The sequence below is a fragment of the Cyprinus carpio genome, chromosome B1 (assembly GCF_018340385.1).
Source record: "Cyprinus carpio isolate SPL01 chromosome B1, ASM1834038v1, whole genome shotgun sequence".
Classification (NCBI taxonomy): Eukaryota; Metazoa; Chordata; class Actinopteri; order Cypriniformes; family Cyprinidae; genus Cyprinus; species Cyprinus carpio.
In genome coordinates this window covers 34,989,627-35,007,235 of record NC_056597.1, presented here as the reverse complement: position 1 = coordinate 35,007,235, position 17,609 = coordinate 34,989,627, and the positions used below count along the sequence as shown (strand labels likewise).

The 17,609-nt window shown below is 37.1% G+C and overlaps 2 protein-coding genes across 2 annotated transcripts; one reads left to right on the top strand and one right to left on the bottom strand.

Moving 5' to 3' along the window:
* Positions 1–1,211: 1,211 nt before the first annotated feature.
* On the top strand, positions 1,212–5,017 carry LOC109097783 (dnaJ homolog subfamily B member 1-like). Its single transcript, XM_042717247.1, has 3 exons — positions 1,212–1,708; positions 3,414–3,982; positions 4,071–5,017. Exons 1-3 carry the CDS (start codon positions 1,489–1,491, stop codon positions 4,302–4,304), a joined length of 1,023 nt encoding a protein of 340 aa, XP_042573181.1. The 5' UTR covers positions 1,212–1,488; the 3' UTR covers positions 4,305–5,017.
* A 419-nt stretch (positions 5,018–5,436) lies between these two features.
* Positions 5,437–17,609, bottom strand: LOC109092093 (adhesion G protein-coupled receptor E3-like). Its single transcript, XM_042717245.1, has 16 exons — positions 17,562–17,609; positions 17,366–17,404; positions 16,873–16,914; positions 9,944–10,324; positions 9,644–9,675; positions 9,360–9,437; positions 9,032–9,221; positions 8,245–8,364; positions 7,925–8,109; positions 7,674–7,835; positions 7,393–7,599; positions 7,083–7,315; positions 6,940–7,000; positions 6,767–6,858; positions 6,507–6,669; positions 5,437–5,550 (listed from the first exon to the last, which is right to left on the bottom strand). The coding sequence occupies exons 1-16, from the start codon at positions 17,581–17,583 to the stop codon at positions 5,491–5,493; spliced, it is 2,067 nt and encodes a 688-aa protein (XP_042573179.1). The 5' UTR covers positions 17,584–17,609; the 3' UTR covers positions 5,437–5,490.

The window sequence follows — 17,609 nt, the reverse complement described above, 5'->3', positions numbered from 1 at the left end:
TTGTGTGCTGGAAATGATGACAGCAGCAATGTGAGGACAACGATTCTTTGTCATAAAACAGTTGCACAATGTATGCATAGTATAATATCCATAATATACATGGTTGTATGCGTGTATAAATACCAAACAAACTGAAAATATGTTTGAAACCATTATATATTAGATTAGATTAAACTTTATTGTCATTGCACATGTAAGGTACAAGGCAATGGAATGCAGTTAGCATGTAACCAGGAGTGCAATAAGCAGGAAGTACAGGATATACAGTGCCTACAATATGTTACAAATGTAAAATAAATATACAAATAAGGCAGTATTATGGACATAATTTACAGATTTTAAATACTATCAGCATGATATACAGATAGGTGTGCTATGAACATACTATACAGATGGATTATGTAAAAGTGTATGTACAGTATAAGCAGAAACTATGAACATATGAAATTAAATTAAATTAAATTAAATTAAATTAAATTAAATTAAATATGAACATCATTTACACTAGAGCAATGGACAGTAAATGTGCATAGAAAATATTTAAGTGTGCAAATGAAACCATTATATATATATATATATATGTATGTATATATATATATATATGTGTGTGTGTGTGTATATATATATGTGTGTATATATATATATGTGTGTGTGTGTATATATATGTATATATATATATATATATGTGTGTAGATATATATATATGTGTATATATATATATATATATATATATATATATATATATATATATATATGTGGTGTGTATATATATATATATGTGTGTATGTGTGTGTGTATGTATACATATATAATATATATATAATATTATATACACATATAAGACAATTATAAGACAAAATAGAGGCATTCTGATAAATTTATAATTAAGTTGTTAAGTTATTCAACAATTATTCAAAAACTTAACTTGTCGTCATACATTTTAGAAAAAGAAGGTAAGATAAATAGACACCAAGAAAGTTTTAAATCTTTTTTAACATATCTTACATATAACGAGTAAGTGAGTAAATAAATAAATACATATAATGGACAAAAAAGTAGGCAGTAACAGAGCCTGACATCTTTCTGTGGCTAGAGTCACGCAGATATGTTTATACTTGTGTGGTCGGTTGACAGTTTCTTGAAGGAAACGATTTCGTTTCGTTTTCAGCAGCAGGTCTATGTGTGCAACAGCAGCAGCAGCAGCACATCCACGTGGCTCGAGGGTGAAAAACAGCCAGCGACTTTGAGAAATTTCTCGATCTTTCCTCGCGGTTTCAAATAGGGCGGAACCACAGCGATGCAGGAGCATAAAAACACCCTCGGGTGGACGGGACAACACCTCTCCCATGATATTAGTCCAAGATCTGCTTGCAAAGATTTGTTGGAAGTATTTGTGAACTTTACTCAACTGATAAGCAAACGCCTCGACGCAAGCAGGACTTCTGTGAACCGACTTTTGGAGAATATCGAGTTCAGAACGAGCGCTCGATGGTGAAGATGGGGAAGGATTATTACAGTGTGCTGGGAATACAGAAAGGCGCATCCGACGATGAGATCAAGAAAGCTTATCGCAAACAAGCGCTCAAGTACCATCCGGACAAAAACAAGTCTCCCGGCGCCGAGGACAAGTTCAAGGAGATCGCGGAGGCTTACGACGTGCTGAGCGACCCGAAGAAGAAAGACGTATATGACAAATTTGGTGAAGAAGGTGAGTAAAATGATGCAACCTTGTGTTGCATTCGTGCTTCTAACTCTAAAGTGTTGCCATGTCTGATGACAGAGCTAGAGATGGGGAGAAATTAAGACATTCGTGTTAAATCACATAGTTCACATCTTAAACTGTCGTGTCCATGTGAGTTAAGAGATTATCCGACTAAAGATTATATGAGTTTACTGACTGGATCAGTTTTGTAATCTGTATGCGATTCTGCACAACATTAAATCTAATAGATAACTATAGTATACTCTCGATTGAGAGAAAACAGTCAGTGAAACTACTGTAATGGTAATAAGTTTGTTTTGTACGGTTACTTTAAATAGACACGATTTGCGGAACGCATAGGCTTTAGGTGGGACGTCGCGCACTTGCTGGAAGATTCTGATGGTCACGTGCTAGAAAGAGGCGGCGCGCTTGCGTGCTGTCAGCAGTTCTGTGCGTTTAGTGCCAGTTCGCCCCAGGGTTGTCCCATTCCAGAAATGTTGACGCAACCCTAGACTTGTTTTTTTTTTTTTCAGAAATAAAATGTAGTGGAGTGCGGGGCACAACCAAACCCTTTTTTACTTTCTCAGTTTGTGTAAATCCATATGGGGTTCAGAGTATAATTATTTATCCACAGTAATTTCACACCTGTCAAGTACAAATAGGTTTTTCCTTCTTTACCCTTAAAAACTGGAAGTGAAATGTGATATCATGCCCCGTAGGTGGGGTACTTCTTAGGGGCACGTTGTAACATGACCATATGACAGCTTAAAAAATTATCTGATAAAAAAAAAAAAAAAAAAAAAAGAAAAAAATTATGCAAGACATAATTATATAAATATAATGTGTGTGTGTGTGTATGTATATTTAAAAAACTCTGATTTTTGAGTTTGACAATAAACACATTGCAACCATGCTTGGGACGGCCCACATAAACAATTCAAAATGCTTTACGTTTCGTGAACATAATAATTTCTGAACATTAAACATTGACTGTCAGTCTTTAATCACCTGTTTCTCCAGTTTCTCATTAAAATTCATCGAAGGAGGTAGTGTAAATTGCATCACTAATGTCATAGAATAGCATAGTTTAATAATAGCGGGGCACATTGTAATGCAGTGTTGCAACGTTCCCCATCTGCACAACTGGAATTTAAAACTGTTAGTGTCTTACGCTAGTTAGCAAAGCATTAAAAAACTGATAGATCTGAACTGATAAATAACAGACTGGAGATTAGAATAATAGCACATTTGTCTCATTTTAAAGGAATACTAAAAACTGTGTTCAGTGATATCTTCAAAATATTATTATTATTACTGTTTTTCTTTTTTCTCTATATAGTGTTGATATCGCAACACGTAAATAACGTAAATTTTGTTACACTAGCATGTGTGGAAATATTTAAACCACATGTTACAACTAACATTAGTTTGTACCCCACACTCCCCGGCAATACAAAGTATAATCCAGACGATAATGACTATTAAAGTCGAGATTTTCCATAAAAAAGGAACTTGTGGTGAATTCCAGTTGGGAGGAATTAAAATTCCCAGCTCTTCTGGGAGGTGTAGTAGTTTGGTACTCAATGTAATGAACTGTTTTAATAGATAGTAAAGTTTTGGACCCTTGGTGCAGCATTTCTGAGTTGTCTGTGATCTTTATACAACACCGTAAAAGTCTGTAATATGTGACCTCGTTGTTTGCCACACACAGGACTGAAGGGAGGCATCCCCGGCGGTGGAGGTGCTGGCGGTAATTTCACCTACACTTTCCAAGGCGATCCTCATGCAATGTTTACAGAGTTTTTTGGAGGAAGGAACCCTTTTGAGCAGTTTTTTGGACGCAACGGTGGCATGGAGGAGGATATGGAAACCGATGACCCGTTTGCCAGTTTTGGCATGGGTGGCATGGGCGGTTTCCCCCGCTCCTTTAACACACGCGGTCACGGAGGGAGACTGGAGAAAAAACAGGACCCTCCGGTGACCCACGACCTGAGGGTCAGTCTAGATGAAGTGCTCACTGGCTGCACCAAGAAGATGAAGATCTCACGCAAACGCCTGAACCCCGACGGAAGAACAACGCGCACCGAGGACAAGATTCTTACCGTGGAGGTGAAGAAAGGCTGGAAGGAAGGAACCAAGATAACTTTCCCCAAGGAAGGTGATGAGACGCCAACAAACATCCCTGCAGACGTTGTGTTTGTGGTGAAAGATAAACCACATCCCGTGTACAAACGAGATGGATCAGATGTTATTTATCCTGCAAAAATTACACTCCGAGAGGTAACACAGGGATTTTAAGAGTTTCTTTACAAAAATGTTTGTAGTCTCTTTGCATCTTTCTAATCCCTTTTCTTCTCTACTTTCTCAGGCACTTTGTGGTTGCGTGATCAACGTCCCAACACTGGATGGTCGCAAAATTAAGCTGACCACTCAGGAAATTATTCGTCCCGGGATGAAACGGCGTGTCACTGGGGAGGGTCTTCCTCTTCCGAAATCCCCAGATCGCCGCGGGGACTTGGTTGTCGAATACGAGGTCATGTTTCCTGAAAGGTTGAGTCAGAGTGCCAAAGACACTATCGCAAATGTTTTGCCATCTCCTTGAGCTGCGTATATATTACAACACTGGAGCCATTGCCATTTGCGGATTTTTGGTTTCATAGCATTTAAAGATGAATATTTGAGCTCAGCCCAATTTGCTGCTGCAAAACAAAGCTGTTATTCTGTAACATACTGCCATTGAGAGACTATCTGATCCAAAAGATAGCTGGACTGGACTGGTTTATCTATCTGTGTCATGTACATGAACACATGTTTCCTTTGGGTCTAGTCCAGCACAAAGTCTCCAGCTGTGGCCTCTGGGCCAGTGTTTGGTAGTGCACTACACACATCTAAGTTTACAATGTTGACTTGCTCCAAAGATGGACAGTAGAGGATGTTGTGATGTGTGGGGATACATGTGGTTTCTTTTCTGACTTGATACCTCAGGAAAGGCTTTCTGTGAAAGCTGCCTGTAAATGTTCTTCCATTACAGTCTAATATAGACGTTTAGTAACGTCATGAAAAGTCATTCACAATGAAGTGGTGGCCCAAAGTGATCCCTGCTTGGATCGTCCCTCATCTAAGTATGTGAATCAGCACATGCAAGGAATCACCTAGACAGCAATTTTACAGAAGAATTTGTTTTTTTTTAATAAAAGTAAAAAGAATTGGACTGTTTTTCTGTTTACTTAACTGATGTTATGAATTGTTATGACGTTTGTCTCTGTGAAATTGAATTTGTCGCTTCACATTGTTGATATTAAACAGTATGTTGGACACCTAGTGTTTTTTTTTTTTTTTTCTGTTCTATAACGCTGCACATTTTTTCTTTTAAATCTTTTGCATAAAGGCAGTAGCTGAACTTGGATTTGTGTGATACTGTGTTAAGGTACCAAATATTTTTTTTTTTTAATGAAGGGTATAAATGGATTGCTTAACAGAAAATAAGAAAAACGGTTACATTTACAATTGCGTCTCAATAATAATAATAATAAAAACATTACATTCTTTAACTTGCTATAATATTATTTCAAGTATACAGGGCTCTAAAACAATAATAGCAGACCCTTCACCAAAACATTAATTATTGATGATTTTATAGGTTTATATCAGAGAATTGACATTTGTACAAAGAGGGAAAAAAAAGTAGTGAAATTTATAGTTAAAACTAATATAACATCTAAATAATAATAGAATCACTTTTATAATAATGGCACTTCACTCATTTCCTGAACATGATGCTGTAGTTCTCAGTCTTTTTTGTGTCCACAGCAAAGACATCTGAAGAACTTCCTGTACTGCTGCCTGACCTGGACAAGAAAGAGACGAGATTCAATTTTAACCTTGGTTAAGAAACCAAAACATGGTTTAAGAAACATGTCCAGGTTATATTTTAAAATCAAACAAAATCCAAATCTAAAAAAAGGTGCTGTATTAAACTTAAATGTGCTTTAAGCGATTTTTGAAAAAAGCTTTTGACAGCAGTGTCGGACCGAGTCCCAAAACACACTTGCAGCCAATCAGCAGTAAGGGGGTGTGTCTTGTAATGACAGAGAGAAGAGAGCGCTCGGTTTAAGTGCACAGGATGGATATTATCAGATCAACTATAGATAGAGAGAATTGGAAGATAAATATTGGAGGAAAAAACATTAAAAAGAAGGGTTACGATCAGGCAAGAGGTAGGATCCGCGTAAATACTGGAGTAGCTTTCCAGCGGTGGAGAGAACTCAAGGAGCGGGAAGGGCTCGAATCGGACGCTGAGGCTGCATTGTTACTTTTTGATAGGTGAGTGACAGATTTTGTTGGTGTTTGTTTGAATATGCTTGTGTGTCATCTCTTCTTCAGTGTTGGTCGTTATGCCAGGGTTGTGTACGTGCATGTGGGGTGGAGATATCAAAATAGGGGCGAGGTCCTGTCGGGGTATGGGTGTGTTTGTTTTGGTGCTTTCAAATATCAACAACGTTTGGAAAAAATCACTAAGTGCACCTTTAACTTTTGAGAATGTTGTAATTTTGAAAATCACTAATTAATCACTGCTCTTGTGAGTTGTTATATACTAAAACAATTCTTCAAAACGTAACAGTTTATTTTTTGCCAAAAAAGGAAAATAAAATGCTCAGTCATTTTTCTGTAAAATAATATATTGAAATAAATTTTGCACCTGTTTGTGATATATTTATCCAACTGGCTAATTTCAGAAGATGAGAAAGGCCAAATAAACTGAGTAGGTAAAGCTGATTGTTTGGTGGAGTATGTGATGTCTGACCTCATTATTGAGAACACAGTAGATCAGGAAGATGAAGGTTCCCTGCTGGGAGTTCAAGATCAGGAAGATGATCTCCAGCTCCTTACTGCCATTAATAAAGAAACCCAAAATCCAGGGGCAACCAAGAACCACAAACTGAGCCAGTGTTTTAAACACCATAACCCTGGGAGAAAGGAGCAGAGATAATGTATCGTTATTGACTATAATAAAAATACTATATATGGTTTTCCTTACTGCGATTACATTATAATTTTTATTACTTGTTTTTTTTCAACTGTGAAACATCGGCGTTCAGTTTTGTGAGAGATAAGTTCAGCCAGATAATGATGCAGACAAAGAGTATCATGTTTAACTGCAAAGTAGAAAAACAATAATTAATCACCATGTTTTCCTTTTAATACAAATCAAAATCATGAAAATGAAACATGCTTACTGCAAGTATGACGCAAACAGGTCCCAGAAAACTCCAGACGTTATCCAGCTTAATCCAGCAGCTGTTTGGAAGAAGATACAATTTGGAGTTTATGAAGGAATGATACAGTTTGAGGGCGAAAAAGGAGAAAACACTAAACTCACTGTTCACTGCCGTAGCCGTCAGGAACCAGACCGACAGACACACACACCACAACCAGAGCAACCACATATCCAATCACACACAGGAATCCAGTGCTAAGCACCTTCCTCTTCTTGGAGCTGATCTGTGATAGGTTCTTCACACAGATGAAGAGCAGCACACCTTCAATGAACATCCACACAAAGCCGGAGAGAAAGAGGAAGTGCAGAAGGCCTGAGATCACGGCACACAACACCTGGAGATCATGAGAGAGGGTTATGATGATTCTCAGTGAGGCTGAGCTGAGCTGTAGGGCTCCTTCATCATTCTCACCTGCTGACGCCGTATGAGGCTCAGGAACTGCTGTGTGAGCAGGAACAGAAGGTGAGCCAGCAGAAGACTGATGCAGATGTTGATTCGAGCCTCATTATTCACTCCAGGACTCCACTGACAAAGGGCAAAGGTCAACAGGGCCAAACTGAAGAACACCAGCCCCACGATCACACACACCAAATTCAACAGTTCCAGCAGCGGGTCACTCTGAGAAAACATGTCAGAGAACATGAGCGCCAAATCTGTGCTGTTCTTCAGTGTTCACTAGAAATGTTCTGTACCTCTCGTGGGCGGCTGGTCTGCATGATGAGAGCGAATGTGGACAGATGAACACAGGAACACACAGTGTAGCTGCTGTTGGTCTTTAAAACAGAACAACCATCTACAATCCACTCGCTGATATTCCAGTACACACAGGAAAGAGAACCACTGGGATCAAACTCCTGCAAAAGAAGAAGAAAATAATAAAACTCTGAATATTAGATGTTTTCAGATGTTCATCAGTTCTCAGGTTTGACAAAACACATCTCACTCTGATGTGTCTGAAGGTGAAGTTGACTGGTTTGGTGAGTGTAGTGTTGGTGGTTTTGGGAAGAGTAGCTGAGATCACAGTGGACATCATGGTTTTAATCGTGTTGTTTAATGTTTTGAAGAAGTCTGGCTTCAGTAGTTTTTCCATCATCGTGACGTAGCTCATGAAAGCCACAGCAGCTGATCCTGTGTGACAGAAACAGAATTGAGATGTGAAATGTGAAATACAACAATGAAAAAACTGTACATGATTTAGTTGTACATATGTCTCTTTCTTCATTTTTTTTTTCATCTTTATGTTGTCTACAACATTTCACATACTTGTTTTATTGTTGTTTTTGGCGATTCCAATGAGATCGATGTCCACAGAGGAATTTGTTGTTTCAAGTTGAGGGATTTTCTCTAAGGTGACATTTGGTCCAACCATGAAGACTTCTACATCTGGTTTAAAAAACAAGCTGCTCCATTTAGTATTTTTACTGTACTTTACTTCATTTATTTATTTTTTTATTTTTTATGAAAATTCATTCAATCTGCACAAGTATATAATATGACTAGTGTGCTTCAGTTCTGAACTGGTTTTGTGTCAGGACTCAGATTTTATATTGGACATAAAGCAGCAAAAATTGTTTATTGAACAAAAGTAAATACTGTAATTGATTATTACCATAAACTGCACTGACTTAAGTTTTTTATCTTTTGAGTGTTTGGTTAATGTCTCATGAACGTTGATTGTTTTGTCTTTGAGGCAGTGAATATTCAAAAAACACATTGTAGTCACAAACCTTTTCTAACCTTGCTGCACGTTTCATATAATCTGGGTCATATTTTCTTTGAACATGTTTTTAAGCATCAATGTGTCACTTGACCTGCCCATGTTGACATCTGTCTAATGGGACAGAGAAAAGCCAATACAGGTAGTTTTTTTTTTCTTTTTTCTCTGCTCTCTTTTAAAATTACTTGATAATGATACACAATTAAATAGTTTCTGTGCTGCATTCAGCATCGTTACTTTCTGCCACCTGTGATCTACCACTGCTTTCTAGACTATAAAAACATCATATATAATCTCAGTTTCATCATTAATAATAACTGTTTCTCCACTTACCTAGAGCAGCGAGAGTAAAACTGACACTGTCATTTGTGGCTGTCGGCTTCACTAATGTAGAGATGAGTTTCTCACTGGCTTTTAACACACGGTTTCCATAGGAGGCTAGTTCAGCTGGGCTTGCTGTTGATAATGACTCTAAAATCTTCTCTGTAGTGTTGAAGACCGTATTCAAAATGTCCACCACAGTCTAATTTATTGACCAGAAAAATAGTTACCTTACATGTAAGTGTCAAGAAAGCAAATAAGACTGCACTGCTATGTCGATCATCTATTATCTTGCGAGATTTAATTTTATTATTTTCTGATTTTTCTCCTGAAGACTTACATTCACAGGAAGCTCTTGAGCTGTAATGTTCTCAATCTGCTCAAGAAGATTTTGCAGACATTTTAGAGTAGTCTGTTCCTGAAAAGCAGAATTTGATGATTTTGATCAGGTTTATGTATTAATGGCAAACAAAAATTAGTTTAGGCACGAATCCATAAAGAATAAATAGAAAGTCAAATTCATATTAAAAATATCCACAATGCATATCTTATTGCACTGCTCTCTGCACTATAATTGATAGAAGCTCTAAACTCTAAAACCTCAGTTTCAGAGACTCAACTTACAGTGCATCCTTCCGGCAGCGTTATATTTTTAACTGCAATGAAAGAAATCAGCATGAAGACAAAAATACAATAAACCTTAAAAATAATAATAATTAAAAAAAAAAAACTCTGAAAACAGCTATTTCAGGAAGAATACATATGTTAAGCATTTATAATATAATTATACATTAGAGATCGTCTCTGGTTTGACTGTTGTATGAGTGCTGCTGATGTTAGTTACAGCTGAAAACATAATGGCTGATGAATATCAATGAATCACCAATCACAAAAATAATACAGGGCACATGTAAATATAATTACCTGCACAGTATGCAGAGCATTTAGTTGGACTTATCAGCTCATAGACATAATAATTGCCTGGACAGGCTTTGACTTTAATGGGGTAAGACCCGTTATAGCAGCAGTCATTGTTCCAGTGACCACAGACATCTCGAGTGACGACTCCATCTTGAACTCTTGGGTGTCCACCACGAATCCACAGTGGAATATCAGTGCCACAGCTGTACTGAACAATACATGTGTCTGGGATCTGAGCGTTCAGACTGTTAATGAAGAGACGATACCAGCCGCTCCAGGTGACACATCCATCACACATGTAGTAGACTGATGACTGATTTCTGGAGGCTCTCCATGGTTCGTCCAGCACAGTGTAGTTGGAGCAGGGATCAAGAGAGGGATAAGCTGTTATGAAAACATTAAACAAATGTGTTGCTTAAAATTTTTTTAGATTTACAGCTGTTCAGTATTTTGTGCTCCATTTTTTACGGATTTTGAGGAGTGTAGCCCATTAACTGTAACTACCAATACACTGCTTAAAACTATAATTGTTCAGAATGAGTTGTTTTAGTAGTAATACATAAAATCACCAATAAAATACATCAAATGTAATTGTTAAAAAATGTATAACAGTTCAATAATTTGGTATTGTATTTAAAAATGAAAGATCATAAACAATTTTGCTTATATTACTTTTACTAATATATACTGTGTTTATATTACTTTTACAAACAAATCTAAATTAACATATTTGAAATCATATTTTACACTAAGATAGCCAGTCAGTTTGAGTAAGCTTATTGAGTACAGTTTTGCATTGTGGATACATGATATCATTGCACAATGATTTCACAACGTCATGCATCATGTTATGGAAATAAATCATGGGACTTTTTGCTGAGATCTGGCGATATGTTACAGAAAACTTTCTAGTGTAAGAGTAATAATATGAGTATGAGATAATACATATAATTTGGTAGTTTGTTATAAAGTCAAGGTTCAAGAGCACAACTAAAGTAAACACTGATCTCCATCATGGTAGTGTCCCAAAACAACAACAACAACATCTAAGTCTCCGTTAATTCTCAATCGGATCTTCTGTAGACGTCTAACAGAAATAAAGTCAGTATGGTTAGTAATGTGAAGCTGGTGATGCTGTTTGTGGGGTTGTTTAATCAGATCTTGAGAGATTTAATGTTTTCTTTTATTTCAGTTGTTATCATCTAAGGCTATGACTGAAGTCAGTTGTAGTTCTTGTGTTTCTCTTTCATTCAGTGATTCTGCTTGTTAACAGCAGGTGTTCATCACTAATGCACAATCATCACTTAATTAATCACAGAATTATCTCATTAACTTCAGCACTGCTTCAACTTTTTTGCCAGTAAAATCCTGTAAATTCTACAGAATTTATTATTATTATTATTATTATTATTATTATTATTTTACAGTGTACTCATCATTTTATGTTAAATGCAAGGTATTGAAAATCAAAATAAAGCTCTGTAAATACCTGCATGTACCACACTTATGGTCTTTATGGCCACTTGAACACTTAATACAGGAAATACGTCATGTAGACAACTGATCAAGTGCAAAGACATCAAGAGTGGGTATTTGGACAAGCCCTTAAACACTGCTTTCTTGTTTTATTCAAATACAACTGACACTATCTTGCGCCTCAGTTAGTGACTGTATTTACTGTAAAATGAAACCAGAGGACTTTAGTATTAATAGCAGGCCTTCGGTAATATTGTCGAAGTGTTTGTCTTGTTGGTATAAATTACTGTTTTGTACATACTGCAATGGATTTTTAGATAATAAACATGTAAGATTTTAAAATGGTTTCTTCATATCGACATTTTATGTTCCCATATTTATGTTGTGAAAAGCTGTGTGAATAGTTATACAACAATACATTATGCCTTAAGTGTTTGTCTTGTCATTTGTTCTGCTTAAAGCTGTTTGCTTAGAACTGAAGCTTTGCAGAATAGTCCCGCCTTCTAAGAGTCAATCGCCAATGGGTAAAGCACAGTGGCTGGTCAAGCCTAAAAATAAGCTTTTTTAATGCTATTTGAGCATAAGAAACAACAATTATGAGACAGTTGCTGTCAATTGTAAGACAAATATCCATATTTAAAACTCTCACTTCTGCTAACTATAATAGGCGGAAGCTGTTCCGGTGGATTATCTTTTTTTCTATTTTTAGTAGGATGTAGATATTTGGGTGGTTTACGTATGGTATATTTGTGATGAACGCGGAAGCGCGAAGGAGAGAGAACAAAACAAAACGTATGTTGGAGGTTTTAAATATAAGACAAGGGTTTGCTGGTTTTCCTTTGGCAAATTAAGGAAACTTTGCTTCCTTTGCGCCTGTAAACAAATGTTGGTTTTCGAGAGACTCACTGTACGTGTGATGCACATTTTAATATAGATGTATGTGCTTTATTTGACTACTTTTGGACTGTTGAACAAAAACACCCACCCATGAGTTGGTTTTCGAGAGACTAACAGCCAGGCACCCGATCATCACTGCAATTTTTAACATAACTCTGATTGGATTCATCTGAAAAAAGAATCCTGCTTCATATACACCTAGGATGCCTTGAGGGTATCCTCAAGAGTAACATCCCAAAACATGGAGTAATTTTCACATCTTTTTACCCTGTTGTCTCTCTCTTCTGTCCGTGACAACCTAGGATGCCTTGAGGGTGAGTAAAACATGGAGTAATTTTCATTTTTGGGTGAACGAACCCTTAAGCAGGGCTGGGCAACTTCGGTCCTGGAAGGTGTATGTTTCTAGTGATCTTGAAGACATTTATTAGCCTTAAAGGGACTATGGGCTAAAGTATATTCTGGGACGGTCCGTGCACTCTCCGAGTGAAGTAATTTTCATCATCAGGAGTGTCTGCAGACATCCTGATTTTTGTTTCATTTTTTTTGTGGCCACGTGGACAGGGCGTGTACATGTGCACACTAAATGTTGAGACAGAAGACTCCACAAACTCGTAATAGTGTTGTCGTTCATGAATTATACCTTCATTTTGAACAAATCTTTAGCCTAACTCAGGAACATTGAGTCATCTTAGTGAGGGAATCGTTCATTTCAATATCAATTCATATGTATTTACTTTACATAAAAGGGGATAAAAATCTTTTGTTGAATGCAGCTAAATTCCTTTTTTAACACCATTTAAAACTTGTGGTTAAATTCAGTATTTGCTTACATTCATTATGTATACTTATAGAAGTATCATTAAAAATAGTGAAAGTGAAAAGGGACAGTGAAAGTGACGTGACATACAGCCAAGTATGGTGACCCATACTCAGAATTTGTGCTCTGCTTTTAACCCATCCAAAGTGCACACACACACCGTGAACACACACCCAGAGCAGTAAGTATTACATTTTGTAAATTTCACATTTAAAAATCTAGTGTTTAATCAAGTCTAAATATTTCTTCAAATGAAAAACTTAAAAATAAGTATGCAGGGATGACCTGCAATTTTCTAGATACAATTTAGTAGGTACAATACAGGTACCTATAGTGGGTTAACCATGGCATTACAAATGTAAATGATTTGTTTCTTCTGTCCACAAAATGACACAAATTTGCGTCTTTGCATTGGAATTTAAAACCCCTTCTCTATTTTAACCTTATATACTACACTATTTGTAATAAAACTAATGTCTCCACTGCTAAAAGGACATACTACCATAACAAAATTAACAATTCATCTAACTCTTGCATGCTTTTTAAAACATTTTCCTCACTCCTTTGTCCTCCTCCTCCCCCTCCTGCTTCATCTCTAATAGCTGACAACTTTGCCACGTTTTTCATTAATAAAATTAAGAACATCATTGCACAGTTTTCCACACCACAATCCAACAAGCACATCTCACCAGCAAACATACAGTCATTCACATCCTTCTCTTCACTCTCTGAGGCAGTCTCCAAACTCATCCTTTCTAATCATCCTACTACTTGTCTGCTTGATCCTATTCCATCTCATCTCCTTCAAGCCATTTCTCCTGCAGTTGTACCTGCATTCACTCACATCATTAACATATTCCCCCACACTGGTGTTTTTCCCTCAACATTTAGACAGGCTCGTATAACTCCACTACGTAAAGAGGCTCGTATTAATTCTATATGTTTTAGAGAAATACTGAATATTTTTCTTTTTTAGTTTCATTGCAAAAACACTTGAACGAGCTGTGTTCAACCAAGTCTCTGCCTTTCTCACACAGAATAACCTCCTTGACAGCAAACAATCTGGCTTCAGAAGTGGACATTCAACTGAGACTGCCATGCTCTCAGTTACTGTAGCCCTAAGACTGGCAAGAGCGGAATCCAAATCTTTAATACTTATCTTGCTTGATCTGTCTGCTGCTTTTGACACTGTTAACCATCAGATCCTCCTGTAAACCCTACTGGCAAAGGGCATCTCAGGAACTGCACTCCAGTGGTTTGAGTCTTACCTATCTGATAGGACCTTCAAAGTATCTTGGAGAGGTGAGGTGTCCAAGTCGCAAAATCTAGTTGTTTGGGTGTTACCTATCTGATAGGACCTTCAAAGTATCTTGGCTGTCTACATGGCATCATTAGGTTCTGTCATTCAGAAACATGGCTTTTCATACCACTGCTATGCTGATGACTCTTAACTCTACCTCTCATTCCATCCTGATGATCCGATGGTAGCTGCTTGAATCTCAGCTTGTCTAACAGACATTTCTTGCTGGATGAAGGACCATCACTCAACCTTGCCAAGACAGAACTGCTTGTGGTTCGAGCAAACCCATAGTTTCATCACAATTTCACCATCCAGTTAGGCACATCAACCATAACTCCTTCAAAAACAGCCAGAAATCTTGGAGTTATGATTGATGATCAGCTAACTTTCTCAGACCACAATGCTAAAACGGTCCAGTCCTGCAGATTTGCTTTATTCAACATCAAGAAGATCAGGCCCTTTCTTTCGGAACATGCTGCACAACTCCTTGTTCAAGCTCTTGTTCTGTCCATGCTGGACTATTGCAATGCTCTCTTGGCAGGTCTTCCAGCCAGTTTTATCAAACCTTTACAATTAATCCAGAACGCGGCAGCAAGTTTAATTTTTAATGAGCCGAAAAGAATATACATCACACCTCTGTTTATCAATTTGCACTGGCTCGCATAAAATTCAAGGCATTGATGTTTGCCTACAAAACCACCACTGGCTCTGCACCCCTTTACCTAAATTCATTACTTCAGACGTATGTGCCTTCTAGAATCTTGTGTTCTGCAAGTGAACGTAGCTTGATTTTGCCATCCCAAAGAAGCACAAAGTCTCTTTTACGGACTTTTAAATTAAATGTTCCCTCCTGGTGGAATGACCTGCCAAACTCAATCCGAGCAGCTGAGTCCTTAGCCATCTTCAAGAATCGGCTAAAAACACATCTCTTCCATCTTTATTTGACCGTCTAACTTTAGCACTCACTATACTAATTCTATTCTTAAAAAAAAAAGCTTTCTAGCTTTCTAATCTTTTTGTATTCTATCTGTTTTCTTTTCATTTATTATACAATTAACAAAAAAATTAATAAAAATAGACCTCTAACACTAGCTTTACGTATTTTACTGTATTTTATTTTACTTTAATGCATACATTGTACAAATGTCACTAAGCCATATTTGTGTGTATTGATAAGATTATATATGATTGGGAAGCAGTTATAAGATGATGAACACGTACATTACTAATCGATTATGTATACGTAGCCATGTGTCACGTGTTTGTACATTTGATATGGGTGTTGTTTGACATTCATTGCTGTGATTTGATTATTGTATTTCTGTTTTTATTATAGAAAACCATGTACATTTGTAAACCCATACACAATCATAGCGGCATTGTGTACGTCAGCTGGCTTGAAGCTTTATTAAAAACAGTGATTGGACTCATGGACTTCTGTGCATTCGTACCAATGCCCCATGACAATCCCATATGTTATATGTTGTTAAAATAATAATTTCAGCGGTTATTAAGGTCGACACATTCGGTTGACAAGCTCTTTGACCAGCTCATTGATGTATAGGTGTCATGTATTGGTCACACCACCCATGTAATCAGGGTGTTGTACAGTGAAGTTGGTCTAGGCCGGGGGTGACCAACGTTGGTCCTGGAGAGCCAGAGTTTTGCTCCAAACTTTGATAAAAACTCACCTGCCAGTAGCTTTGTAGTAACCTTTAGACCTTAATTAGCTTGTTCAGGTGTGTTTGATTAGGGTTGGAAATAAACTTTTTGGCTCTCCAGGACCGATGCTGGCTGCCCCTGGTGTAGGCATTGACAAGTTAAATGAGGAATTTCTGGAATACTGAATGACGAAATTCATTTCTTGCAAAGTTATATAAAATAAAAAGTGAAGAAAGTGAAAATCGTGACATTTGCCAAATATGGTAACCCATACTCAGAATTGGTGCTCTGCATTTAACCCATCCAAGTGCACACACACCCGGAGCAGTGGGCAGCTATATATCCAGCGCCCAGGGAGCAACTGGGGGTTCAGTGCCTTGCTTAAGGGCACTTCAGCCATGGGTATTGAGGGTGGAAGAGAGCGCTGTTCATTAACTCCCTCCCACCTACAACTCCTGCCAGCACCAAGACTCGAACCTGCAACCTTCGGGTTACAAGTCCAACTCTCTAACCATTAGGCCACAGCTGCCCCCAGTCAGGTCACTTTAGACCCATCAGTCAGGTCACTTTAGACCCATGTTGTGCATAAAGAGTTAATGTTATTGCATTGGACTAAGATTTACTTAGTCTTTATTCACACAGGGCATAACTACTTACACCGCTAAAACTTCTTGACTAACTTCTTCACTGTGTGCACATTTGTGCAGAAAAAAACTGGTTGTTTGTACATCAGCTCAACACACCTCTAAATATCAAAAACACTACAGCACAATACATTACCAACTGTGATTGTCTCTTGTTGTCTTATAGAGGTAACGACATCTGAGAAAAAGAAAGAAAAAAGAAAAAAAGAAAGAATACTGGTTAATTAAAACATTGTAAATGGGGCAATATTTAAAACAGAATATTCTGGCGGAAATATTAAACTCTCTGCTGTTCAGCACATTAAAGCCACAATTGAGGCATCTGAATAAAAAAGAAGTGTGTCACACATTAAGAGGGATTCATTACAGTTTGTTACTCCCAAAAATATCATCACTTACATTGTAGGATCATTAGATCTGTGCAGGTCCAAATAAAAAAATAAAGGCTTATTTAGCATCTTAGTTGATTTTGGAGAGAATTTAAACAGTAAAATATTCAGACCAGAATCACCTTTTCAGATTAGTCATTTTATTTATAAAACAAACATATTGTGGGCCTGCTTATGTGTTGCATTTACAAAAAAAACAAAACAAAAAAAAACACAGCCAATAAAATTTATCAGACTTACACAGCATAACAAAGAAGATAGTCGGTGCTCTTATAAAACCTGTTATTAAATACGAAGGGGAAAAAAAATCAATAAAAACTTTTTTCTTTTTTTTTTTGATTCAGTTGCAATGTTGAGATTGGGACATATTAATAATCTTAATGCAGTTTATGTCAAAGTTCTTGGGCAGTGAGAACCACTTCTTAAATATACTCACCTTTATGGAAAGAGGACGCCATTGTCGATTTTGGCTGTCCAGTGTGTT

Bases quoted from the DNA above. Each gene is read 5' to 3' on its own strand.
- LOC109097783 (XM_042717247.1), top strand. From the start codon at position 1,489: ATGGTGAAGATGGGGAAGGATTATTACAGTGTGCTGGGAATACAGAAA. The intron at 1,709-3,413 runs GTGAGTAAAATG...TGCCACACACAG, and splicing joins TGACAAATTTGGTGAAGAAG to GACTGAAGGGAGGCATCCCC. The intron at 3,983-4,070 runs GTAACACAGGGA...CTACTTTCTCAG, and splicing joins CAAAAATTACACTCCGAGAG to GCACTTTGTGGTTGCGTGAT.
- LOC109092093 (XM_042717245.1), bottom strand. From the start codon at position 17,583: ATGGCGTCCTCTTTCCATAAAG. The intron at 16,915-17,365 runs GTAAGTCTGATA...TCTTTTTCTCAG, and splicing joins TATCTTCTTTGTTATGCTGT to ATGTCGTTACCTCTATAAGA. The intron at 10,325-16,872 runs GTAATGTATTGT...TTTTCATAACAG, and splicing joins ACAAGAGACAATCACAGTTG to CTTATCCCTCTCTTGATCCC.